The sequence below is a fragment of the Teleopsis dalmanni genome, chromosome 2, assembly GCF_002237135.1.
Source record: "Teleopsis dalmanni isolate 2A chromosome 2, ASM223713v2, whole genome shotgun sequence".
NCBI classification, from domain to species: domain Eukaryota; kingdom Metazoa; phylum Arthropoda; class Insecta; order Diptera; family Diopsidae; genus Teleopsis; species Teleopsis dalmanni.
Window position 1 is genome coordinate 112150882 of NC_051847.1, and position 27257 is coordinate 112178138.

The window sequence follows — 27257 nt, forward strand, 5'->3', positions numbered from 1 at the left end:
GTTTTGATGTGCTGACAAGACATTTTTCTGTTACTAACTATCCAAAGGCCGTTTGCTGTAAAATAGGTAAAGTTGTGTTTAAAATTAATTTTCCCTATTCAAGTGTACCAAAGAAACATTCAGTGCCAAGTAAAAGGTCGATGCCACGGGAAATACGTTACTGCGAGTCCCGTAAATCAATATTATTGTGTACGTCAAACTTTGCGAAAGCTGCATCTCGATAATAGCCAGTGATTTTGAATACGATTAGAAATTCGAGTGACATTTCAAAAGTGTTTATTCGCAATGTTTATTCGCATTGCATTTTGTGTGCAATGCTGAATGATGTTGAACCAGTGGCGAAAATATCGTACATGCTCGCGAACGTTTATGATTTAAAATGTGTGATAATTTTTCAGAAATAATATTTACAAGCAGTGCTCTTGCTAACTGACGATAACCGATTGTGTCCTTGTGTCCAGACTATTGCGTCGAGGATGCTTGGCTGGAGGGGGGTGAATCCAGCCGATTCGTAATAAAATCAGGATACCGAACCCTCTCCTTTTAATTAAAGCTGGTAGAAATCTTGAACAGCGACTAGAAGCCTCACTTAGGATTCAAAATCTAAACCAATCCGCTCAGAGATCAATGATATCAAGTTGTGGGAATACCACAGCGATGACTGGCACCCAGGGTCTTATGTATACAGGTGACTACAACGGCGTTGCGTCATATGCTAACACCTAAAGCACTATAAATTCAGGTCTCGCAAAGCTCCAACCATTTCCGGATCCCACTCTTAAAATGCTTCAGGTCGGAGAAATGCCCAAGATATTTCTGTGCATACTTTTATTCCCCGCTCCGCTGTGATACCACCGGATCCGTCTGAACTTCACTCAAATTAAAGTACGTGTGAAAGGACAGCCTAATGGACCTAAAAGACTGGCGACAAAAAAGCCACCAACGACAGAGAATCCCTGTGAATGTAAGTCACATGTGTCTCCAGCCAAGAGGCCATATCCAAGTGAAAAACCTAGTACCTCGAAAATACAGGTAGATAGGTCAAGTGACACAGTACAGGCTACACGGGAGAGCACTCGAACTGATGTCTGATCCAAAACCTCCGAGCAGTATAGCAGTAGACCGGTCTCTAGGGTGAAAGACTATAAACAAATCATACGAAATTAACATGTCCACAAACACCAGCCACACTAATGACAAAAATAATGAAGCTCTTAATAAAAAAATGAGAGAATTAGAAGTCTTATGCGGTAAACTTCATCAAGAAATTATCCAACTCAAAAGTGAAAACCAAAAATTAAGGTCGCAACTTGTTAACAACAATGTTCGGAAAGAGCAAACCACCATAACTTTTGAAACAGACGAGGAAGAGCTTGCTCGAGAAACCGACTGGATCGTTAAAAAAAATAATAAAAGAGCCTCAAAAAAGCGCAAAGCTACTACATTTCCAAGTGTGTCACCAATTCTCAACAATGTGACACAAAACCATTCTAATGAAACTGAAAAGACATCAACCAAGCTTCGTCCACCTCCAATTATGGTAACTGTCTCTGATAATTACAATCACATAAGAAAAATTATTACAAAGGAAAGCAAAAATAAATTTTTGCTGAAACTAATGAATAACGATTTATGTAAAATTAGCACTTTCGATGGTAACGATTATCGGGAAGTAACTCGAGCTTTAAATGAAGCAAATCTCTCATGGCACTCTTATGAACATAAACAGCTTAGACCAATAAGAGTTATAGCAAAAAACCTGCATCACTCATGCGGCCCTAAAGATATTGTAGGTGACCTTGCAGAAAAGGGTTTTAAAATTGTCAGCGCACTTAATAAGCTACAATTTAAAACCAAGAAACCACTGGATATGTTCATCTTAACCTTTGAGTCAGTAGAAGATACGAACAAAATCCATGAAATCAAAGAAATCTTAAATACAATAGTATCTATAGAAACAATAAAACCCTCTAAACTTATCCCGCAGTGCACCAAATGTCAATCTTTCAACCATACCAAAAACTACTGTCAAAAGCAGCCTAGGTGTGTGAAATGTGCAGGTAAGCATGAAACTATAAATTGTGAAAAACCCGATGATAGTCACCCAAAATGTTGCAACTGTGGGGAGCAACACCCAGCGTCATATCGCGGTTGTTTAGTCGCAAAGGAGCTTCAAAAATTAAGAGACCAAAAAAGAAAAAAAGTTCCTGTCCCAGTTCAAACAGATAATATCGAAAGACCAATAGTATACACAAGTCGAAGAATCGCTAAAGTATCATATGCAGACGCTATTAAGCCAACAACCTCCGTAGCCCAAAAAATAAATATATCTGATGAATCACAAAATGTCCTCTCTGTTATTCTTGAAAAACTAATGGCAATAGAAAATCGCCTAGACAACTTAGAACAAAAACATAATTGTACATCTGTATGATTGCTCTTAAAATTATGGAATGGAACGCAAATGGTTTGCTTCAACACAAAAACGAATTAGAATTACTTCTGCTAACAGAAAATATAGACATGTGCCCAATAAGCGAAACTCATTTTACAAAAGAAACGTATATCAATTTTAAAAACTATGATATTTATCATACTATTCATCCAAGCAATAATGCTAGAGGCGGAAGTGCCGTTATAATTAAATCCAACATTAAGCATTATCAAGATAATAAACTCTCTAATGAAGAGTTCCAGGCAACAACCGTTGCAGTTGAAGAGAGTGGTTCCAAAATACAAATAACGTCCATCTATAGTCCACCAAGACATAACGTAAAATATGAACAATACATAGATCTATTAAAATTACACAATCATAAAGCAATAATTGGTGGTGATTTTAACGCAAAAAATGTTCAATGGGGGTCAAGACTAAATACCACAAAGGGTAAGGAATTACTTAAAGCATGTCGGGCCACAGGTTTTGAAGTTCTCTCCACTGGCTCTCCAACATACTGGCCAACTGATAGAAATAAATTACCAGATGTCATTGATTTCTTTATTGTAAATAAAATTCAAAAAAGAGACATTGAAGTTAAAGCAGGACTTGACTTAAATTCTGATCATTCTCCAATATTGCTTACTTATGGATGTAATATTCTATCTACGATACCTAAACCGACACTAACAAACCGTCTAACAGACTGGAATTATTTTAAGGCCCAGATAAATGAAAATATTGACCTATCCTGCAAAATACGAAGTATAAATGACCTAGAGAGTGAAACGCATTGCTTTACAAGCTTGATTCAAACATCGGCATGGCGCAGTTCTCCACTGCAGAATAGTAAGCAATTTGATAAAATCTATCCGGTCGAAATTTTAAATCTAGTCTATAATAAAAGAAAACTACGTAAAAAATGGCAACAATCACGATTAATACAAGATAAAAGAAACCTTAATAATGCCACTCAAAAATTAAGAAGAGAAATCAGCAATTTTAAAAATGAAAATGTTAAGAAATATCTTACAAACTTGACATATGATAGCAAAACTAACTATTCTCTCTGGAAAGCTATGAAAAAATATAAAAGACCGATCACACATAATCCTCCATTAAAAAAAAATAATAATGAATGGGCGAAAAGCAATATTGAAAAGGCACATGTTTTGGCTGAATATTTAAGTAATACCTTCAATCAAGAAGAAACCCATCATATAGAGCCAAATAACAACATAGATGATGAAGCTATTTTGCGGATAAAAAATAAAGAAGTAACTGGGGAAATCAAAAAATTGAAATTAAAGAAATCACCAGGATATGACCTCATAACTAGTGAAGTGTTGAAAAAGCTACCTCCAAAAGGAGTAGCCAAACTTGCACAGATATTTAATGCGAGTATAAAATTAAATCATGTCCCTAGCTATTGGAAAGTTGCTGAAGTGGTGATGGTACTAAAACCAGATAAGGACCAACATTCTCCAACTTCATATAGACCAATCTCTCTCCTGCCAACCATAGGAAAACTGTTCGAAAAGCTTATCTGTAAAAGACTTGAAAAAGTAGTTTGTCAAAGAAATCTTATCCCAAATCATCAGTTTGGATTTCGGAAAACACACTCAACAATCGAACAAGTACACAAAGTTACGCACGAAATAGAAAAGGCATTAGAAAACAAAGAAACTTGTTCAGCTGTGTTTCTGGATATATCAAAGGCTTTTGATGGGGTTTGGCACTCTGGCCTGATATATAAGTTAAACACTATCCTGCCACAGCAATATTGTAAACTACTGGAATCGTATATTGGCGAAAGGTACTATCGAGTTAAACTACTTGACGCGTATTCGAAATTATATCCTATAAATCGCGGGGTCCCTCAGGGGAGTATACTAGGCCCATTGCTGTACCTGCTGTACACATATGATTTGCCAGTGAACCCAAGATGTATTGTTGGAACTTTTGCAGATGACACGGTATTAATGGCTACAGGTCCAAACAACAAGGTGTCTACCACTAAGCTTCAAATCGCTCTTCAAGAAATTGAACAATGGACAAATAAATGGAAGCTGATAGTAAACAGTTCAAAATCTAATCATGTAGACTTTACTAACAAAAGAGAAAATCAAATTTCATTATTTCTAAATAGCGTAAAAATTCCAGTTGCAAATTCTGCGAAATATCTAGGTATGACTCTAGATGCCAAACTGAGATGGAAGGTACACGTCAAGAAAAAATTAAATGAGCTAAAAATAAGATATAAAAAGTTAACTTGGCTTATTGGAAGGAGATCTAAATTATCTCAGCAAAATAAGCTTATGATCTATAAACAAGTCTTCAAGCCGGTCTGGCTCTATGGCGTCCAAATCTGGGGTTGTGCGAAGAAACATATAATAGATATGATGCAAAGATTTCAAAACAAAGCAATCAGAGATGCAGTTAACGCTCCGTGGTACGTGCGAAATTCTGATCTACATCGAGACCTAAAAATACCTACTGTCAAACAAGAAATTCAGAAGGCTGCTAAAAAACATTATGACAGGCTGAGACAACACTTAAACAGCACCATTCCAGCGCTACTTTGTGATGTCACTCACAGACGCTTATGTCGCTTCAAACCTAATGACCTTTTGAGACGTTTCAACCAGCAAGGAGATGACTAGTTCGTATCTATATGCTCACCCTAGATAGACTTAGATAAACTTACTTGTAATAAAAAAAACCTCTTGTTAGTCAATATGACTAGTTGTTGTAAAGTTAAACTTTTCATTTTGTTTAAATATAAATAAAAAAAAATAAAAAAAAAAAAAAAATTATTCCACAGCACACCAATAAGGAACAGGTAGCAGCTGTGATATCTGTGGACACCTCACTAAGTAAGACAGAGCTCAGTGTTTGCTTATCTTACCTACCTGAAGACTTCCAAGATCTGGACTTATCACAGAAATTACTGGTGGACTACAGTGCAAAAAACAAGAAGCAATTCATCGTTGGAAGTGACACTAATGCTCACCACACAATTAGGGCAGCATCAATATCAAGAAGAGAGGGGAATGCCTAATTGAATTTATAACTGGTAGTAACCTAAATAAATACGGGTAATATGCCCACTTTAAAGTGGCATAGCCACACCATTAATAAAACAGTTTATCATAAACTGGAATGTTTCAGTAGAAACATTCATGTCTGATCCACGTCAGATAATATTTGATGTTGATCTAAATATGAAAGTTACAGAATCGTATAGGGTGCGTAGGGCCACAGAATTCGATTGATTTACAGATGAACTCATGACCAAACTAAGCAATAACAAACATACGATAAGTAACATTTATGACTTAGCTGACGCTGCCTTAGGCACAACTAATATAAATGCCTACTATGAGAACTGTCTGTTGTGGAACAACAAATTAGCCAAGCTTAGAGTCGAATCCCGGAGCCTCTTTAACAAGGCTAAAACCAATAGTGACTGGGACCCTTCTAAGAAAACCCTCACCGCCTACAATAAGAAAATTAGAAGGGCAAAAAGAAAATAATGGAGAAGCTTCTGCTCTGAGATTCAAAACTTAAACAGTAGCGCTAAGATCCCCAAAGTTATCTCGAAAATCCACACTAATTCCATTAGGCTTCTAAAATGACCAGATGGCGTTTACACCAATGACTACAAAGAGTCACTTATATTTCTAACAGAAGTACAAAAACAAGTCTGATTGTCTTCACCACGCAAAAAAAAAATTGCTTTGTAATAACCCATTCCTGGATTGAGAAGAACCAACAGCTGTTACCTGTTTATCATTCCCAGGCAAAGTAAATGGGAATGATTCTAAATGAGAAACTGACGTATAATTTTTATGTAGACAACATTATCCGAAGAGCCAGAGAAGCATTATGGACCAGCAGAAACCTCATTGGTAAACACTGGGGCCCAAATTCTACACATAGTCTCTGGATGTACATATCTATTGCTAGGCCAATTGTTACTTATGGTTCAACCATCTGGTAAAAATAACCTCAGCAAAAGACTGACAGATAAGCTACGAAAGCAGCAAAGATTAGCCTGCATTATGATAAATGGAGCTATGAGAACCACCCTGACAGTAGTCCTTGAGTTTGCAATGACTTTTATAGCCTACAGTTGACTAGAAATCGATCAACAAGATCATAACTCAATAATTCCCTAAATATCACCATATTTGACATTTGTCATAAATTTAAGTTTCACCAAAAGATCTTAATACTAATACCAAACAGGATAGACTGGGACAAGAACATACCTCCATTTTAACGAAATTGAACTATGTCTATCCACTTATAACGGAATTAGCCAACATTTCTCCAAAAGACATAATGGCGTTTTAAACTGCTACTCGTCTATGGAACTAAAATCGGTTTGTCACAATAATGCTCAAAGGATACAGTGACGTGGTAATAAGTTCTTAACCCGTTTAAAATCTAATCAAATCTAAGATCACTGCAGTAGCCAATATGATGGTTGATGATGGCATCATCGCATGTGTAATCAACGACGTTGCAGATGTTGGCACTGTAGGTTGCTGCATCCTCAAAGACGTTCGATTGATATTTGATGAAGAAGTGTCTTCTGTACGCTGGAGTGTTAATGTAGCAACGAATGGTGACGTTGTTTGTAAAAACGTCAACTATATTTTGATGAAAATTGTGGAGCTGCATGTTGGTTAGATAAGCAATTAATACACAATCGCCTATGATAAACTTCAGTTGCACAATGATCAACTTGAAGTGGAAGAAACGCTGCAAGCGTCTAATTGCTTGCAGCTCAAGTAATGTGCCACATTCTGACCATTTCGGTAGCTTGCTGTGATCCGACCATTTAAGTTTAGTATCTGAATCTGTTTTCGTCATAGCCAAATGAATAATAATCGCATCACAAATCAGTTCATAGGATCCTAAAGATTTAAGTGAACCATATAGAGCTGATATATTATCTACCAATTGTCGAAGTTGAATAGCATCAGCTGTATTACATTGAGGACTTCGAACAATTGAGAAATTCCCTCCAAGAAGATTATGTCGTAACGTTCTTTCAGACGTTGAAGTGCTTTTGGATAGTTATCCTCTGTAATCTGAAAAGCTTTCACTGTTCATAGAGCTTTCCACATAAGATTTGTAAACGAATTTATGAAATTTTTGTACTCTAAGCATTTACCATCGAATTCAGATAATTTTAAGTTTGTTCGTGGAAACTTTGTCCTCATCGTGTTCTGTTCTTGACGAATCCGTGGGACAGAATCCTTCAATTTGCGTTTTGTAGTTTGTAGATACTTGTTTGTGGTATGCGTCCACAATATACCTAATCGGCATTCTAACTCTGTTGCTGATAATATTTGTTTGCTATCAACAATATTTTTAAGTCAGGTTATGCTGCCCTGTAAAGGTGCTCGTTGCTGTTTGAGTTCGTCTAAAGTTCATGTTGTATGTTATCTGCTGCAAAAGATGTTATACCAGTTGCATTCAAACCTGATGCTATCGAACCGTTCGAAACTGCGCTGTCTGCAGAAGCAGCATAAGCAACCGTAGAGGAGTTTTGCATACTATAGTTTACCAACCTTGAAAATCCAAAAAAAAAAACAAGAAAGTTTTGCATTGTGTGCTTTTTTCTTTTCTTTAGCAATTCACACACACAAACGGTATACCACTGTTAAGTAAATATTATTGTACGAATAATGCTTATTATTTACATTGTTTTACTTTACGATTGATATCATTTTATATTTATATATGTATATACATATGTATTTGTATGAAAATTTTAATATAAGTTGGCCACTTCGGGCGTGTCCTGTTACTATCGCCAAATGTAGGAATTGGTATGTGTCCAATTTGCAAACTGACTACCGCTTGCGTTGAGCTCGACAAGTGTTGTAAAAACGAAAAATAAAAACAAGAATGTAAATGGAAATTTAATGTTATTTTATTATTCCAAAATAAATAACTAACGATCCGCGGAGTAACAAAATGAGTTAGTTAAATTGTTTGCTTAAGTTAGTTAAAAGTTATAACTTTTAACTTATGATTTCCGAGACAAAACAGTAAAGTTGGATGTAAACCAATTGCTCAGGATAGTCATCATATCCGGGAAACCAAATGTCAATTTTATTCACAGTGAGAATATTAGCGGCTGAATACAGTATAGACTTCTAAATAGCTAGACTGGGTTCCTGAAAAATCTCGCAAGACAAAGTTTTACAAAGTGTGGACAATAGCGCGCGGAGTTATTCAAAACTATGCATAACAGAGCTACTATGTCGTTAATATTTCAAGCAAGAACATGAGGTACTAACCTTAAAGTACCTCCTAAACTACTACTTCACTTTCTGGTGGATTATCCAATACTCCACGCAATAAGAAGATTATGTTGGAGTGAAAGCGAACTATCTCCATATGAATAATATTACATTTTACTGAATGGTGTCTTAAAAAAAAATTTTGGGGTGCTTTTTTACCTTTTATGTCGTTTTTGATTTTTAATCATTTTAGTTATTTTGTATTATTATATTACCAATTTCTATATACTAATTTTTAACATAATTCTAATTATATGCGTATTTTAATAAATATAATTAACACTAATTGAGGTCCCCGCAAAAACTTGTAATAATTCTCAAAAAATTACAACTTTGGATTACAATTTCAAAACCATTTCAGTATGCATTAGACCTCAAAGTAAGAGAATATTTGATGGACTAAATCTTTTCGAAGATTTTTATATGAAGAATTTTTGTAGCCACCAAACCAAATTTTTGTAGACACCAAGACCAAGTTGGTGGTTGCTCCTCAAAAAAATATAAAAATCTTTTTTATATCCTAATCTATATGTTAGATAAAGATATAAATTATATGTGCCCAGTTGTGATATCAATTTGGACATGTTTTTATGGTCGATATTGGTTTGAGTAATGTATCTCTAAAGTTGTGGTAGTATAAATTATGGTTACGAGTATTATGAAATTTGGATTTGGATTTGGATTTGGCAAGTATTTGAATAACTGAATGCATCCTGAACCGAGTTTTTGGTGAGTTCGTATCTTAATAATATGTATTTTTAGGAGTTTGTTCAATAAAAGATTAAGTAACATTCGTTGGTACTAAAATTAAAATAAAATTAAAATAAAATACAATGCAATCCAATGTTACCATACCTACGCAGTTAATTGAGAGACAAGTTCGCATTGAAACAGACAGACAATGGAGATAAGTTTGCTTGCTTATGGAGTCTGATTTGAGCGTAAGCCAGTATTGAGAAAAAACAAGACAAATATGGGAAACGAGTAAAATATAAAAATATGTTATATGTTTGTGATTTGATTTTATTAGGATAATAACTAGGTGTTAAATAAAGCAGAAGCAACAAATATTTTACCTGTAGAAGCACTTGTAGACTCTATAATATATAAAACATATACTGCACTAATAACTGAGAAATGAATCTTCATTATGACACACGTACTTTGAGCGCAAACACAAAATCAGTACTGAGACCCGTTCGAGATAATTAATTATATATAAACCAAAATATTAGTAGTAAGTCGTACAAGCTTGTTGGACTATATGAGTGAGGAACGCGATAATAAATTATTAAGTTTTATAAACGATTTGTAATCATCTGTAAAGTATAATAAAAATAATATACACATTCGTAGCGGGAGGGCAATTCCATATATATTTGTTCTACTATTTTATACAAATAATACGAGTATAAAAAATGGTGGATAGAGAATATTTATTTAATAAATTGGTTATTTGCTTTCACATAACTACTTATGAAGAAATTCTTTTTGTGCTTTACACAAATTTTGTTAAGAAATTCATCATTTTAACATTTTTTATTTTCTAAAAGTTTAATAATTGTTGGTAATCATCCTCAGAGTTTATTTTAAATATAATAAGAAAATTAACTAGCACATAATCTTGAAAAAAATCACTCAACTTAATGTTAGATAAAACTTACTAGTCTATGCAACTAATCATATTAAATCTATATCACATTTTTTTGCGTTTTTAAATTTACTTAACTTTCACAGAAGGAACATTTGTAATGCTTTTTCTTATTTTTTTTTCTTTTTGTTATCAACTAAATTTATATACACCTTAGATCATCACTACCTTGTTTGAAATAATATTTTGTTGAAAGTAAGACTATTCTAATACTAGCATTGTATAGAATAAAAATAGAATAGAATTCATAGCTGGTAAGGACCCAGATTGGTCCTTTTTATATGTAAGCAAGTTATACATTTTACACATGCATTTCTGCGAAAATTATCTATTACTAGTCAATCAGCTCAATGGTCTTAAGTGTTTGCCAAAACCAGCACTACTTCACTATGTTATATGAAAATTGGAAACAATCGTTAATATCTAGATAAGTGTTTCAAATATCACTCGAGCTGTTTGAAGCTTTGAGTATTTCAATGTTTATATTCGAGAAATACGCACTTTCTAGTTCAAATCTGACCACACTTAGCACAACACATACAACACAAATGTTCCGTACTTCGGTTACGGATTTTGTCTACGTTAAATGTTTGCTTCTAGTTATAGGGCTGTTAGGCGTATTAGGCGAGGATCGCATTATATATCGCATTATATATCGCATTATTCGAAATGACTTTACTGCAGAGTTCCAAATAATTTTAAGGATTTTGTTGTGCGCCTGGTTGGAGAAATTGGAGAAGTTGGAGAGTAAAATGCAGTAAATTAATAGCTTTAAAATGAGCTAATTAAAAATATAATGATTGACTTTCAAAAATTAGTACTTTATATAGCTGAGTTAATATTAATTATAATTACTTATGGCGTGAGCTCCTAAACTTCGACCCATGTCTAACATTTTATTTATGAATTTCAACACCAATATTAGGCGTTTTCTTTTGTAAGCAAATCACAAAATAACAACCGCTTAATTTAAAAATAACATATGAAACAACAACACTGCTCGGTTATTTAGTCCAACCTTTTTGAAACCGCTTAACTAATAAGCAGTTCAAATTGCATGGTTGTCATGACTAAAAACTCGTCTATTGTGAACGATTTTTAGAAGTACATATGAAATTTCCAGTTCACTGTCAACGAATGATTTCGTTAATTTTTCGTATTTCGTGTTATCATTGTTTGTAACAAATACATTATTTTTTTTATTTATTATTTTACTGTTAAAAGGCAGTAAAATAATAAATAAATGTTTTTACCAATAATTGGAAAGAATTATTATTCATTTTTGAAATTTTAACTTTAAATTTTATTACACGTTTTGCATATGTAAGCCTAACAAATCTTCCGTTTTATCTAGAGTTGCCATTGAAAGTAGTGCTTATTTTATTTGTTCTTTTGCGACATGCTTACAAAAGAAAAGGACTCTTTTCTTTTGTAAGTTCTTTGGTATCTAAGCTGCACACAACTACATTATTCTCTGTTGCAGTGTTTTTCGCAAAGTAGTTACCTATTTATATATAGCTTTTAAGTATCCTTTTTAAATTTACTACCAGTTTCTTAACATGTATATCATTATTAGCAATCATACTGTTGTCACGTTTTTCATCCTTATCGTTTTATCATACTTCACTATCTTTTATCTTTCACTATCTTTCATATTCATTAAACGAATTCACTAATTTGTTATAGTGTATACACATAAGAGTGTCCACATCTTGTTCGTTTAAAATTTTGTAAAATTGTCATATGGATATTATACTTATAGTATGTGGTATAGTCCTAGCGTAGCTAACTAAATAATGTCTCCGATAATACATCGATAACATTAGTGTCTAAAACTTTTAATTTTTCCAAAATACAGATGTTGCGGCATAAGTATTTTACGAAGTAATTGGTCGACAAGTTGTGATTTTGTCACCTGAACTTGTAATATTAGGTGTTTTCGGTGGTTCGCAAGTGTGGCAAAAAACAGCATGCTGGCCTATACGCGCTAAGCGAGACATTGGCATCACTGTTGCAATATGTCAAGTGTTATGTTTTGGCAAATGGCAAATCTTGTATACATAATTTTGAAATTTCCTTTTACAACAAAATTAATAATAAATTAAAAAAAATATATTTATACTAGCGGACCCAACAGATGTTATCCTGCATGATATACTAAGCAATTAGGATATTAAACAAAGTAAGAAATGAAAGACAAATAATGTAATAATTTTGTTATTCTTTATTTTCAAATAACATCAATTTTTCTAAAAACATTTCGTAATAATCAATAATAATGTAATTTCATCTTAATGCGAGTTGATGAACAATATTTTTAGTCAATTTTTGAGGAGTATGAATGAATAAACATGACGGGTTTCCAACGTGAGAACACGCCACATATAATTGGCCATGTGAAAAGACCTGATTTTCTAGATCTATCCCACAAATCGACATTGTTTGACCTTGTGACCTTAATTGTCATGGCATTTCAAGTACATTGCCCATAATTTTTTTGTGACTAATCTCGTGCCGTTGCATAGCTTAGGTGCATTTAAATTCCGCAGCATAATTATAGGTGAGCCAATTTTTAATCTTAAGTTATGTGGTCGCATTTCTGGTAAATCCAACGAATTCAAAAATTCAACAGGATAGTTGAACGGTTCATTTTAGAGAGTTTAAACTTTTTAAACAAATCAAAGTAAACATGAATAAATTTTAAATGTCTAATATAAATGTATATGGATACCAAAAAACTGTATAATAATTAAAAAAACATTATCCAGTGGACCAAATTGTGAATCTAAACCATCCTTGAATCCACTTGAACACACGTAAAAAATTTCATCAAAACCGGTTCAGCCGTTTAGGAGGAGTTCACTGTCAACACACGTACAGAAGAATTATATATATAAAGATAAAATTTAAAATATTTTCCACAATTTTGCATATTTTTAAAATATTTCATTTCCAAAATTTTCAAATTTTTAAAAATTTTTTTCTGCTTGAATTTTTGTTTATATTCTTTTAACATATTACAGGAATATTCGTTGAAGTTTTCAATGAAGGTTCACAATAGTTCACTTATTGCGTTGGTAACACTTTTTTCTATACTGGCCAAAGTGTTTGGCCACTTCACAACTAGTTGCTAAGATAGAGAAAGTAGTGTTGTTATTTGCGTACATTTAAGAAACTATAAGCCAGCAACTTGCTGTTTTTGAAAGCACCTATTGTAATAAAGTAAACTTAACTCCAAATACTCTGCTTCCTTATATACATATGAATATAGAATGCTCTTAACGTTAAGATAGTTCAAAACAGATGTTCAAAAGAAGTTGTCGAATAATGAACAGCATAGAGGCGACGAGACAGTGAAGAAAGCGCACAAAAAATGCAGAGCATGTCCACAAAGAGAAATCAAAAAATGTTGGAAAAAATGTCAATGTTTCGTCAAGAGGGAGAGGGACGAAGAAGAGGACAATCATTTATAAGGTGGAACTGGAGCAATTTTTGACTTAAGGTTCAGTTAGTTGGTGCGCACCTTAATAATTTAAGCAAACTCAAGCCAAAGCGAATACTCAAGCCAATCAACCACACTTGTGTATTTGATAGGAAAAAAATAAACAAAGTTCGTTACTCTTTAAGGCTCAAGGCTCAATTAGACGGTACATTCAGTAAGAATTCAAGTTACAGTGAAATGCACAACCAACCCAAACTGTGCAATTGATAGGAACGAAATAAAGTTCGCCGAAATAAAGTTTGGTTATTTCTATTAATTACACAGGAGTTTTTGCTTGTGCATTTCGCTTTGGGTTAAGTTCGTTTAAGTTCTTACGATACGTACAGACTAACTGGGCTTTAATGCTGGGATTGTATATTAAAAGCATATACATACATATTGTTGAATATGAAAAAGTGCGTACGAATAAAATAGAGGTTGGCGAGCGAAGCTCATAGGGGGCTCTATAAAAAGCTCTAGTATTTCTAAAAATAATTTTTTTCTAAAAATTTCATAGTAAACATATAAATTTTAAGTAAAATTGATTGTTCAATCCAAATTATATTAAACACTTATCATAAGTGTTTAATAAGAGAAACATTTATCTGAAAACCTGCCAAAATTACCTTCTGGTTTGACTATAAAGGATGTCATTAACCGCTATTGAATTTTTTTTTAACATCACATACGTTATAAACTTTTTTACATATTTTACACATTTTTTACACTTTTTTACATATTATTTACTTATATTTAATATATATATTCCATTGTGGTTATATTTCTACTACAGAAATCATTTTTGTCTTACTCAAAAGTGGGTAGCTTAAATGGAATGGGGTAACCAATCAACTTCGGCAACAAATATGCCACTGTCTCAGATTATATTTATTCACACTCCTGTGATGTAATGTAAAATTATTAATTTATTATAGGATAAAGGGAAGTATTCACATAATATTACATAATGTGGGCGAAACATATGAACATGTATTGTAGAGCTATTATTGTTTCTGTGACAATTTGAAATATCAACAGAGAAATGCAGTTGAATGAATTATGTTATAAGTTTTACCTATAGTCATGCGAGCTGAGAGATGCTTACAATAAATATAATTTTTTATTGATATCCCAACAACAAGGGATGTGGGTTACACTTATAAACCAATGCCGTACCCTCCCATTGATACTTTCTTTTGGGATTGCTAGAATTGCATTAAAACTTTGTACTCGTATTGATTACATAAATATTTTGTTCTTGAATTTGTTATTCCTTACAGGTAGTCTTTATCCTTTATCTGCTTTCATCCTTTAATTTATTCCATCTACATACACAAGTTATTTGCATTGATAATTCAAACCATCGGATGCTATTATTTATTCTAAACTCCTAATATATAAGCTCGTCCCGCTGTATTTAGTTCTTTGGTCATTTGCCGTGATACACATCGGTTGTATCTTTAAAATATTGCGAATCACTTGCACGGATTATCAAATGGCGTTCGAATGCTTTTAAATCCATCTATTCGCAAGCATCTTAAAAACTACAAATATGCAATTAATATTTTTAACATACTTCTGTTTTTTGTGTAAGTTGGGCAAATAAAAAATTATGATTAATGATATCTAAAAAATTGAGAGTGTGCATTAAAAAAATAAAGCTGTTTGTCAGGCACTTAACAGTTGTGATTAAATTAATATTTTATTTATTTAATTCGTTTCATTTCATTGTTATTGTTTAATACTGCTGTACTTGCAGGCATATGTTACATGCATATATTTACGGTTACAGCAATTCCGTGTGATTCCTGTGGTAACGAATGTGCTAGCGCATGTGGCACAAAACATTTCCGGTAACAGGGCAAAAATGTGTCGGGTTGGAAGGAGTGCTTACAAAAGATTTGCAATACCATTACTGATTAAACATTACATTATATATGCATATTTTTATAAATACGCATAAATATGCCTTGCCAAATTCTATTAAAAGCCATCTATATTGCAAGTCTATTTGTAGATACTCCTCTGCCTATACGAATTGATAAAATTTTCTTTAAAATTTTTCTTATGCAGTACATGTTGCTTTAATTATCTACGGAAACGATCTGACCCCAACACAATTAAGATGATATCGAATAAACGGCTTATTGACTTTATTTTGCTACAAGGACGGGCACTGTTTACCCATAACGAACTGCTTCGAGACCACGACGAACAATCTAATGATAAAAAGGACAACGCCACCCATTTGGAAATTAATCGACAGCCTTACTATGGATAACTTAATATTAATGAAGTTGTTTGAAATGTTGAATCACTTTCACCTTTATTTCTTTTGCAAATGCAGTTGCTACAATAAAGCATTTACAGCATAAAGAAAACTTTTTTAATTACTTTTAAAATTTGTGAATTTCATATCAAAAATGTGTATATTAAACGAGAACTGAATTTCTATTTAAATACATAAAACCCTGTTGATTTATCATAGCACATCATTTTATTTCACCATTTTACTTATTATACAAATATAACTAAATTTAAATAAGTATTAATATTAAAATATTTACTATTATCAACTGGATATTTTAAAACTTTTTGAACAGAAGAATCATTTCTCACAATGAAATATTATATATTATATTATAATATATAATATTTAATGAAATATTATAAAATATTATACATACATTCTATTCGATAGATTATTCAGGTTAGCTTAGATATAATATTCAAATGCAGTTCTAATTTCTATTTTTAATACTCTTTAACTTGCACTAACCTTTATGTATTATATATTTATTTAATTTATCGCGTACTGAAAAGGGAGGACATTAAGGTTTTGATTCTATATGAGCATAACAGGTTTATTGAACAGTCGTCGACATCTATGTACTTCCATGTTAGAGAGATATAAGTGGTAGGTAAAAAAGAAGAAACGCTTGATTTGGTTTAGAGAAGAAATTTAGTCAGAACAAGATGGGTAACGTGCTAAATAGAGAAATTGAGTGTAATCTGTATCACGTTTCAAGAACCTTGCCGTATTTATGTGTGGCGTGAGGCTATTGTAAGAGGGACGAAGTACAGTGAAATAGTTTCGGCCAATAAGTAACAAAAACATTTGTCCAGGTTGAAAAGAACACAACTGTTGTATAATAAAAACTTGAATTTGAAAAATATATTTTTAAAATATTGTGATGTTAAAATACAACTCGGTCTTGCGGATAATATTTTTCTTAGAAAGAACTAAATGAGGAACTCGTATGTGGATAAAGTTCAAACAGGTTATATAACTGCAAATGTCTGCCACAGTGTGAACTCCTAAAACTTGTCATATTACACAAAATCAGACAAACTACTTCACCAACAATCCTTGTCATATCAGTGATCAAAATATATTATGGCAATGCGGGTTAAATGTGAAATTGAATGCGATAAAGTACATTTTAAGGCATTTGTTGGCTAAAACCAACATTAAAATTACTTTCCAAATAACCCGATAATATCAATATATGCATTACGATGAAAGCATATATATTACATTAGTTAAGTAAAATGAGATTTCTTGATTTTTAATCAAATGCTTTGCTTTATTTATAACTTAGTTTCGTCACGTATGTTACTTCCGCATTTAAACTTATTTTGAAGAGAATAACATTTTCTGAAATCTATACGTTTTTTACAATATTATTAAAGATCAATGAAACGGCCGAAGTTCCTTCTATTGCTTAAAATAAGTTTTGAGTGGTAGTTTTAGGCTACCGACTCGCTGTATTCTGCAGTAACTTGAGTTTTTGCATCAGAACCAGTATCTTTGCGATCACATGCCAGACATGGCATCTTCTCACGTAACACCTGTTTGTACTTGGGATGACTGCCCAGTTAAAAATATGAAATAAAAAGTATTAAATAAACTTATAATAAAATAAATACTAAATTCACCTAAGTCCATACACAATTGGATTATACACTGAGTTTGCTTTTGCAAAAGCTGAACCCAGAACAGTACTTAAAGGCGAAAGATACATAGAACCAAATATACCAGAAAAATTTATTACTGTGTAAGGCGTCCATGCGAAGAACCACAAAGATATTGTAACTAATTAGACAAATTTTAGACAATTAATTAGACAATTAAAAAGTTATTGTAATATTAATATGTTTACCCAAAGCAACTTTTGCTAACTTAATTTCGACTGATTTACCCTTATCAGCCTCACTGTTTCGTAAAGAAGCCACATTCATCTTTTTTGCTTGTTCCCGCATTTGCTGTTCATGGATTCGGACAGCCTAGATGAGTTTTGATTTTTTTTTTTATTAATAGGACACAATAATTTTGATTGTTTTGTTATAAAGTAATATTATCAATATAAACAACTAAATTGAATTAGATTGGATTATTTTTTACCTTCATAATATACCAGTACGAGTAAATAATTGTAGATAATGGAGTCACGTAAACCCAAACGAAATAAACCATAATATAGGAACGGTTCCACCAATCTTTAGCAAAATAATCAGTTCCGCATACAGTTAAATTTCCCTCTGGTACATAACGATTCCAACCCAACATTGGTAAAATGGACCATATGCCACAAATACACCAAATAACCAATAGCTGAATTAAAGCACCAGTAGCAGTTAAAGGTTTGCGTGATATACCTTTAACAATAACGTTGTAGCGATCACGTGCAATTAAAGTCATTGACCAGATGTTCACACATCCGAATAATGAACCGCAGAGACCATAAATTTCACATAAAAGCGGTCCCATAATCCAGGTTTGATAGAAGCTATTTAAAACCATTGGTGGAAACATTGTAAACATCATCATGAAATCTGAAAAGGCAAGGTTCACAACGAACATATTTGATGGCGTTCGGAGTGATTTTGATGAAGTAAATATATACATAACAATGAAATTGCCCGATAATGACATTACGCCCAAAATCGATACGAAAAAACCGATAACTCCAAACCACATTGGTTCCATTGGTGGCCAACTGTACCAATATGGATCAATCATGTGATAAATTTCAGAAGGCACAAAATCAGCTAGACTCTTGTTACTGCTATCGCGCAGATAATTTATAATTCCAGTCGAAGCCATTTCTATATCTGTTGTTCTGTTACTCTCCAATTCCAATATTTTCATAAATTGACACTTAAAAAGTTAAGGATTTTACGTACGTTTTAATAAGCTTGATGTTAGTCCCAAAATTTACATGTTTCGAATTCTCATTTTTTATATGGCGACTTTGTTCCTGAATTTCCGATTGGTGAAATTGGACAAATGTACCGTTGCAGTGTGCTTGCTACTACTTTTTGGTATCGGCGATGGTTTTTCCTTGCCTTTTTATACTGACAAACACATTGTAATTTGAAATGGTATCTTAAAGGTACTTCTGACTAACTTAATTGACTAATTTAATTAACTAAGTTCAAAATTAAGACTATGATTGTTGACAATTTATTTTAGCGGATTAGCAGGTAAAAGCGTTTTAAGTATTACATGTCTAATACCTTTTTACTTGTAAATTATTCTTGAAAATATGTACTTAACGGTACACGTACCTTAAGCATAGTCTGTCCTCATCACTCTCACACTACGTACGGGCATATTACTTATACCTATTGTAAATATGTAATACGTAATATACAATATACTCGTACTATCTTTCAAAAATATTCATTAAACAGTTAAGAGTAAAGAATTCTATTGTTTTAGTAAATCTCTACATGGACTTCACTACTCTGTTTTGAACTATTTAAAGTTTTTAATATGCGAAAGGAAAGAAAACTCAATTCTTTTTAATTTTTCATTTATTTTTTTTTTTTTTTGAAATAAAATTTTTGTATATTTTTTTACATATCTTGCATATTTTTTTAAAGTTAGTTTTAACTGGATGTCAGTAGGATTATAGGTTTGCACAAGCTTGAAAGATTATTTTTTCGTATTACAATCAATACATATACTTTCAATATGGTTATAGAGTTACTGTTTTAGAAGCATTTATTCATAATAGAAGTTAAAAACTGAATACCAAATTTTGAAAAAGTTGTTATGACTGCGAGACCCAGACCTTTTAACTTAGTTTACCGTATGGATAGAGAATTGTTTTTTACTCTGACAGCCAGGATGCTCTTAAAGCTTTATCTTTTGGACTTTTAAGTCGAAACAGGTCCTTGAATGTTATGGGCTTCTACAGTTACTTGCAACTCGGAATAAGGTAAGTCTTTACTGGGTTTCGGACCGCAAAGGAGTTTTGGTAACCGCTTTCACAGATCCTCAACCCTTTTGTGGGTTAAACTGGGCAAGTACAAAACAAATAATTAAAGAGAGGGAGAATCATATGCGGCTAGTGTACTAGGAAGACAATGCAAACCACTGTTCAAACCGTACTCCTACAAGAACAAAGAATACTTTTATAAATCTTTCAAGTCAAAATATATACATATATATATATTGGCACCCATTTAGCTAAATACAGTCAAACTTCCATAAATCGAAGTCCAATTTTGCAAAGAAAAGGTTCGACTTATGGAAACTTCGAGTTAAAGAATTTTTTTTTATTTTTTTTTTTATTTTTGAAAGAAACTAGAATTACATATTAAGATATTTATTTATTTGCTATCAAATAAATCAGTGAAATTAATTTATATTAGAAATTAATTTAGAAATTAGTGTTTGAAACTTTAATTTTTTTTTTTGTTTTCAGTAAAAATATATTTCACTTTATTCGTACTCTAATAGTGATCTTCTGTTGTAGTATCATTCGTTTGAAAATATAAATTCAGAATATTGAATGAGTCTTCTACTTCATTCTTGGAAGGCTGATAAATAATTACATCCACAAACCTTCCCAATATCTCTCCCTAAAATTCAATGAACTGATTTGAAAATCAGTGAAATATTTGAAGAAATACCTGTTGCAATTACATACCGAAAAATTTGTATGGATTATGATGAGGATATTGCGAGTAAGAGCCGAACTCAGGAATGGCTTGCTAGATCAGTTTCGGAAATATAATTTTTCGATGTTTGTTATGAAGATGTTTCCGAACTGTCTTTTTGATCTTTGCAATCAGAGATCATATCAATAATTTGACCGTTTCTTGTGATAAATACTTCGACGATCAACAATATCAGAAAGAAACGCATATCTAACTATAATAAAACCTTACAAGTATTTGAGAATGAAGAATGAATTTGTATTTTTTCAATTTTGTGAACATATTTAAATCTATATGTATATCAATCAAAACTATCAAAAATAAAAATTTCAATTAAATTTTAGAAAGGAAAACCAAAAACAGTGCGTCGTAAAACTCTGATTACTTTAAAACTGAAACTGTGATATAAAACTGTAGTTTCATCCACTGTATTTTATTGAAAAAATTCCGTCAATATGTGAATTCACTAAATGAATTATTAGTCACTGTAATAATACCATCAAAAAGCAATATATCCTAAACGTTCAGAAAAAATAAGGCGAATTGATGATTTAAGATCTTAAATTTTAATACCACCATCAATTAATATTTTACGGGTCTTTGATGGAAACTGCAGGGAAAACCGCCCGATTTTCTAAGCCATATATGCCGTTAATGACCTATTCCAGGTGATATATAATCATCGTCATAAATTTGAATCATCATTGAAGCGTTTCGATAGAAAATCTTCCGAGTTTATAAAATAGTTAATAATTGCTCTTTGCTTGGTGTTCATTTTTGTATAGATAACGAACACACAAACGTTTATTTCAAATGTAATAACTCCTATCCATCTAAAGGTCATGAAATGATCTACACCACTGAGAATACTGAGTACTGAGGGATCTATCTTATCTTTACATATAATTGCCAATAAACGGCAAATATATATTTTCAAAATGTCCTGTTTGCTTTAAAACTTTCTACGTATTACATACATTTTTAAATTTTTAAATGATAAGCTCAGTTTGGATATATGTGCGAATACCCCAAGGTCTTGAGATTAACAAACATTCTGATACGAATTCATTTCTAAAAGTGAATTATTATATTGAAATCAATTAAGCTGTGTGGAGGGCACTTAAATATTAGCATGACAAAATAATTTTTATACAGTAAAAGCTTTCACGCAAGTTTATATTAAAAGCTTTTACAGAACAAAATACTGCGCCGCGATGCTAAAGAAATTGTAAAAAAATACGTTCAATATTTTGACTTGGCAATTTTTTATGTGGATACTTTTGTCCGTTTTTTTCATATGTCGTAAAAGGTTTTCCAACTAGTTTTTTATAGATAATCACGCAAATATGTTTAAAATAATTTTATAAAAATTGTTTATTATATTGGCAATGGCATCAGCAATAATATTAAGTCGGTGGTGTTAATGCCGATACGTCAAAAAGCAATATATTTTAATCATTCATTTTATTAGATATAACATCTACAATATCCATAAAAAAATTTGTTTTTAGTAATTAACAAAAAAGTCCTTTTCTAAGACTTTAATTATCCATTAAATTTCATAAGTTCATTATATCAAATCATATGGGAAAATATGCGATATATGTATATTCAAGAGAAAAGAATATTTGTATGTTAAGAGATTTAATAGACTTTTACCGCTTATGGTGTTTATCATTTAGCAAAGCTATTAGATAAATATCAAAAATATTTTTGTTGGGAAAGTCAAAAGTGTAAATCATTTAATTTTTGTTTTTATTTGCATTTGACAAATAAAAACTATGTTAAGGTTTATAAAAAACTAAGGTCACAGTTAAAAAGTTCCGAAACTAAATTATAAAACCCCATTTTTTTCGTAAAATTCAATTAAATTGATGTACATAGTTTCGTTGATGTACAATACAATAATTCAACCGTTTTTTAAATATTTTAATACTTCTCTTGTAAAAGGATTTATCTATGGTCCTTAAATAGGACTGCCTTTTCCTGGTCAGCAAACAGGTAGTAGTGGTTGTGTATCAAGTCTGACCAATACAATGGATGTGGAAACAATCCGTAGTATAGTTCGTGTAATTTCAGCATTGTGATCAACGACCTGTTAAACAATAGTTTAACAACAGTTTCATTTAGCGTCGCTTTTTTACCGTCTAGACCTTTATATGCATAACAACAACTGTGCATAATATTCGCTATTGATGGCTTATACTTTTTCAAAATAGTCTATGAAATCACGACTACTATGGCATCTCAAAATATGTATGCCATCACCATACCAGCTTAGCATTGCATCTTTGGTGACTTAAGACAGTTTTCACTGATAGCTGGTTACTCTGTTGACTGCCGCTTTGGCATAGGAACGATGTGGTGGATCCATGTTTCATTCGATGTCACATATGAATACAAAAAACAAACAAACAGCTCTTTGAATCGTTAATAAGTTTTTTTTTGGTCAGCTGTTAAAAGCGTAAGCTATCTCCTATAATTTCACTTTACGATTTACCAAAATAAACTTTTTTTCGATATTTTCCGGTGTAGCGGCCTTATTTGGACAAACAGAGCGTGGTACGTTTAACGGTTGCTTTCAATGGAGTATATTTCGAAGAACACTTATCAAGCCAAACTTTGGTTTGAATGGTTTATTTTCTTAATAAAACGCAATGATATCAATTAACACACGAAAAAACTTTGATTCTAATATTTTCATAATAATGAAAGTTGCATCACTAAAACCATTATAACGTCTGAACTACATAAACGTTAAAAAAAACGTTGTAGTAATATTTCATTAAATCATTTAAGGCTTGTAGTAGTCGATTTTGTTAGATTTTGCGCGAACCATATGATACGGAAACATATAACTGTGATGTGACAATCCTAGACGATTTTCTCAATGTACTAACTCTTGCTTAAAGAGGCTGTAGTAATCTATTTTTTCAGGCTGAATAAATAAACCAAGTGAGAGGACTTAACATATCATAAGGATATAATATATCGTGTACCTAAACAAATTAATTTTGAGTGTAGATAGAGAAAAGGATTCCTTCAATTGTTTGTGTAATAACAAATGATTATTAGTAAATCAGTTTCTTTTTAAGGAAATATTTAATCTTTACTTCATATTTATTTTTACATTCATACATATTTTATAGGGTTTATTAATTTGTTATAATTGTTCAACAATATAAGATTTTATTTTATTTATTATACAATTGTGACGAAAGCAATTCAACCAATTATTAACTGTTGTGTCATCAAACGTACTGTTACATTAAATGGATTAAATGGAAAACTGGTGTAAATCTAAAATAATGAATCTACCAATAATAAAATATTTGAATAGCTACTATAACAATAGGCGAAGTGAATATTTTTAACATAACAAAAACATGGTTCTTTGAAGTTTTATTCAAAATGATTAGCCATTCATTTGCTGCTACCAAAAAATTATATTGAATTATGGTATGTCGTTGTTCATTACATTTCTCTAAGAAATCATCTACAAGTATGTGTATCATTGCAGTTCTGGAAGATATTATGTTGCGCAAAATCTGACTGTAATATTTTTAAAAGGAATGAATGAATGAGCTGTTTATACGAGTATGAAATTTGAAGATTTGTGGCATAAAAAATATACACATAACAATATAATGAGTTGACAACAAGCGTTTAAAGTTCGTATAAAGATCTAATGAATGGACGTGCCAAAGGATTGCGAGATGACACCTTAAAAATAATATATTTTGAAATGGTGTAGGCACTGGGGATCATTGCATGCATTCTTATTTGATAAGAATAGTTAGGCTTGTGTGTGAGCACGTATTGGACGCCTAAAAGAAATAAAAAGGTTTAACTCTGGACGCTCATGCAAAGATTTTGCTAAGTAATTTTATGAATTTGATGAAAAATTCATATTACTGAAGACAAATTTGCAATGCTGGCATTATTCAACAGAACTTCAAGAAATACGATAAAACTTTTTATGTTAAAATCGTGGAAATTGTTTGATTAAAGTTTCTTTAAAAGTTAATCGTACACTACAAAATACTTTAATTATGTACTTCGAAATTTATATATATTGTATTTACATTTATTTATATTGACCTTATTGTATAATAGCTATATTTATTAGACAGTAAATAATAAATTAATTTGATGATTTGTATTATATTATACTATATTTATATAATATATTATATAATATATATATATATGTCAATAATTATTATATTTAATTTTATATTGCGTTGCAGAAATATATGATATTGCTTTTCGAAACTGAATACTCCATTTAAACTTCTATTTCTAGTTATATTTCTACATCTACTTCTACTTAGAGTATATATTAAACAATCCATTTCATTCATTTGTAGGTTATTTAATAATACTTTTTAGAAAGGCAATCCTACAGGATATGCGTTTCTAGATTTCTTCTCTGTGGTGTTATATCATTGGGTCACTACTTAAAAAAATATTCAACGCTATATGCACAGATTTAATGCACTGTCAGTAAGCACGACACTGACAATTACATCATATTTAAATATATACAAACGTGTTTACTTAAGGTTACTACTACATCAACCATCTTGATGATTTTGGATTTTGCACAAAACTTCCACATGTTAAATAAATACCAAAAGAGATTAAGAGCAATAATTTGAATCCTTCTTTACTACCTTAACCACAACAAATTCAACTCTTTTCGTGTTTAAAAGGTTTTGGAGTGTGACGCTGGGACAGCCAGTTGTCCATTACGTGGCCTTACTGAAATGAAGGGTTCTTGAGTTATTTTTCGTTCCTCGATTTTCAGGTATCGTTATTGAATAAAGGCCAAGATGGTTTTCGTTCGCATAAGAACATTCATTGATAGTGCAATCAGCTCGTTTAGTGTGAGGTTGGCTGCTAAATTATCACCTGTTAAATCACCCAATGGTTTCCCAAGACAGGTATCCTTCTGCTTGCCAGTGCTGGACACTGCCACATGCACTGCTGTCTATTTTTCTTCCAGACAAAATCTACAGAAGTTTTCCTCAACAATATTAAATATTTGAATACTTTTTAACGTTCTGAAATCAATGTAAGTCAACAAAGGGTGTTCCGCGGATAGCTAAGTACTTTAATCGCTTCACTGACCGTCGGTTTTGGCATCATGAGTTTACAAGTGTTCATCTCTCTCCACTTACTAAGATGAAGTGGTGCTATCCACATATCGTCAGAGGTCCCAGTCATTTTGTGCCACAATCGTATTCTGGGTTTTGGGTCACAGAAGTTATGACTTGATCCTTGCTTTGCAATTTCATTTGACTTTTCATTTTGCTCAATACCAATGTGTCTATGGAAATAAAACGACGAATGATTCCAGCAGAATCAGAAGAAAGACTATTTTTTCATTTGCTTGTCTTAACTTAACATTAATTAATGTTCTCACTCTTCATATGTTCTAAACTAACTAAAGTATTTATATATGCTCTGCAGTTCATGTTTCAATTATTCATATGTTTCAACTTGTTAAGCGTATGTATCCACTACGTGCCCTTTAATCCACATGACAGCTACCTGATTTTTATGAGCACATTTTATGTGTTTTCTGACATATTCTTGTATTAAACTGTTGACTACGCACATTTTTTGCATGCTTTTGATCACTGCTTGATTGTACAGCGCTATCAGAATCTCTCATTTTGCCATCCATCCAGGAGATATTGGTAAAGATGAAGTTGTCATTCCTTTCATATTCATCATGTATAAATCCGTCTACTATCAGTATTCTATAGGACACGTCTGTTCTATTAATTCTCCTAATAGTATCCAATAGCGTGTTTCCTTGATCGCGTCCTGAACGAGGTCAAGAAGTTTTCGATAGCCCACTATTTTTCCGAAGTTTATTCACGTGGAGTTTCGATTCATGCGAATTGCTACTAATACCGTCGTTTTCTTTATATGTAAATCCAATGGAAGCATACTCGCCTCTAACGTCGGTGAGGGTGTGAAGCGCATAGCACCCGGTATTCCAACATAGGCTAGTCGCTGGATCTTTTCTAACCTTCCTTTTATTGTCTTTTGGTTTTACACCACCAGACAACTGAAGCATTGGTTATAATAGATCTGACCATCACGATGTAGATCCAGAGCGTTGCCTTAGGTGTTAGCCCTCGTCGTCTTTCGCACACCCTCTTACATTTAAATAGAGCTCTCTTCGCTTTTCTGATCTTTTCATCCACATGTTTATTCCAAGTTAAATTGTTTTCTAGAATTACATCTCAATATTTTACTGACTTTGAAATGCGGTTGTTAGTCCCGAAAAGTTGTAAACGCTCCAACCTGAAGTTGTTGATGTGAAATGTATTTCTTTTTTAATTTTTTGTGGTTAAGGTAGATAGGCTAGAAGTTATAGTTCGGACTAACACAAATGCC

General features: G+C 32.1%; 3 protein-coding genes across 3 annotated transcripts in view; 1 reads left to right on the forward strand and 2 right to left on the reverse strand.

Moving 5' to 3' along the window:
* Positions 1-9941, reverse strand: part of LOC119680799 (venom protease) — a 35646-nt gene extending 25705 nt beyond the window's left edge. Inside the window, exon 1 of the mRNA XM_038093785.1 lies at positions 9837-9941. Within this exon, the coding sequence (XP_037949713.1) occupies positions 9837-9909 (73 nt within the window). The 5' untranslated portion in view covers positions 9910-9941. The remainder of the gene's footprint in view (positions 1-9836) is intronic.
* A 5393-nt stretch (positions 9942-15334) lies between these two features.
* LOC119680800 (trissin) lies at positions 15335-16278 on the forward strand. The gene is made up of 3 exons (XM_038093786.1): positions 15335-15481; positions 15652-15745; positions 15966-16278. The coding sequence occupies exons 1-3, from the start codon at positions 15445-15447 to the stop codon at positions 16171-16173; spliced, it is 339 nt and encodes a 112-aa protein (XP_037949714.1). The 5' UTR covers positions 15335-15444; the 3' UTR covers positions 16174-16278.
* Positions 16279-17454: 1176 nt separating this feature from the next.
* Positions 17455-19216, reverse strand: LOC119680798 (opsin Rh6). The gene is made up of 4 exons (XM_038093783.1): positions 18298-19216; positions 18056-18179; positions 17832-17988; positions 17455-17763 (listed from the first exon to the last, which is right to left on the reverse strand). The coding sequence occupies exons 1-4, from the start codon at positions 19042-19044 to the stop codon at positions 17643-17645; spliced, it is 1149 nt and encodes a 382-aa protein (XP_037949711.1). The 5' UTR covers positions 19045-19216; the 3' UTR covers positions 17455-17642.
* Between the last annotated feature and the right edge of the window lie 8041 nt (positions 19217-27257).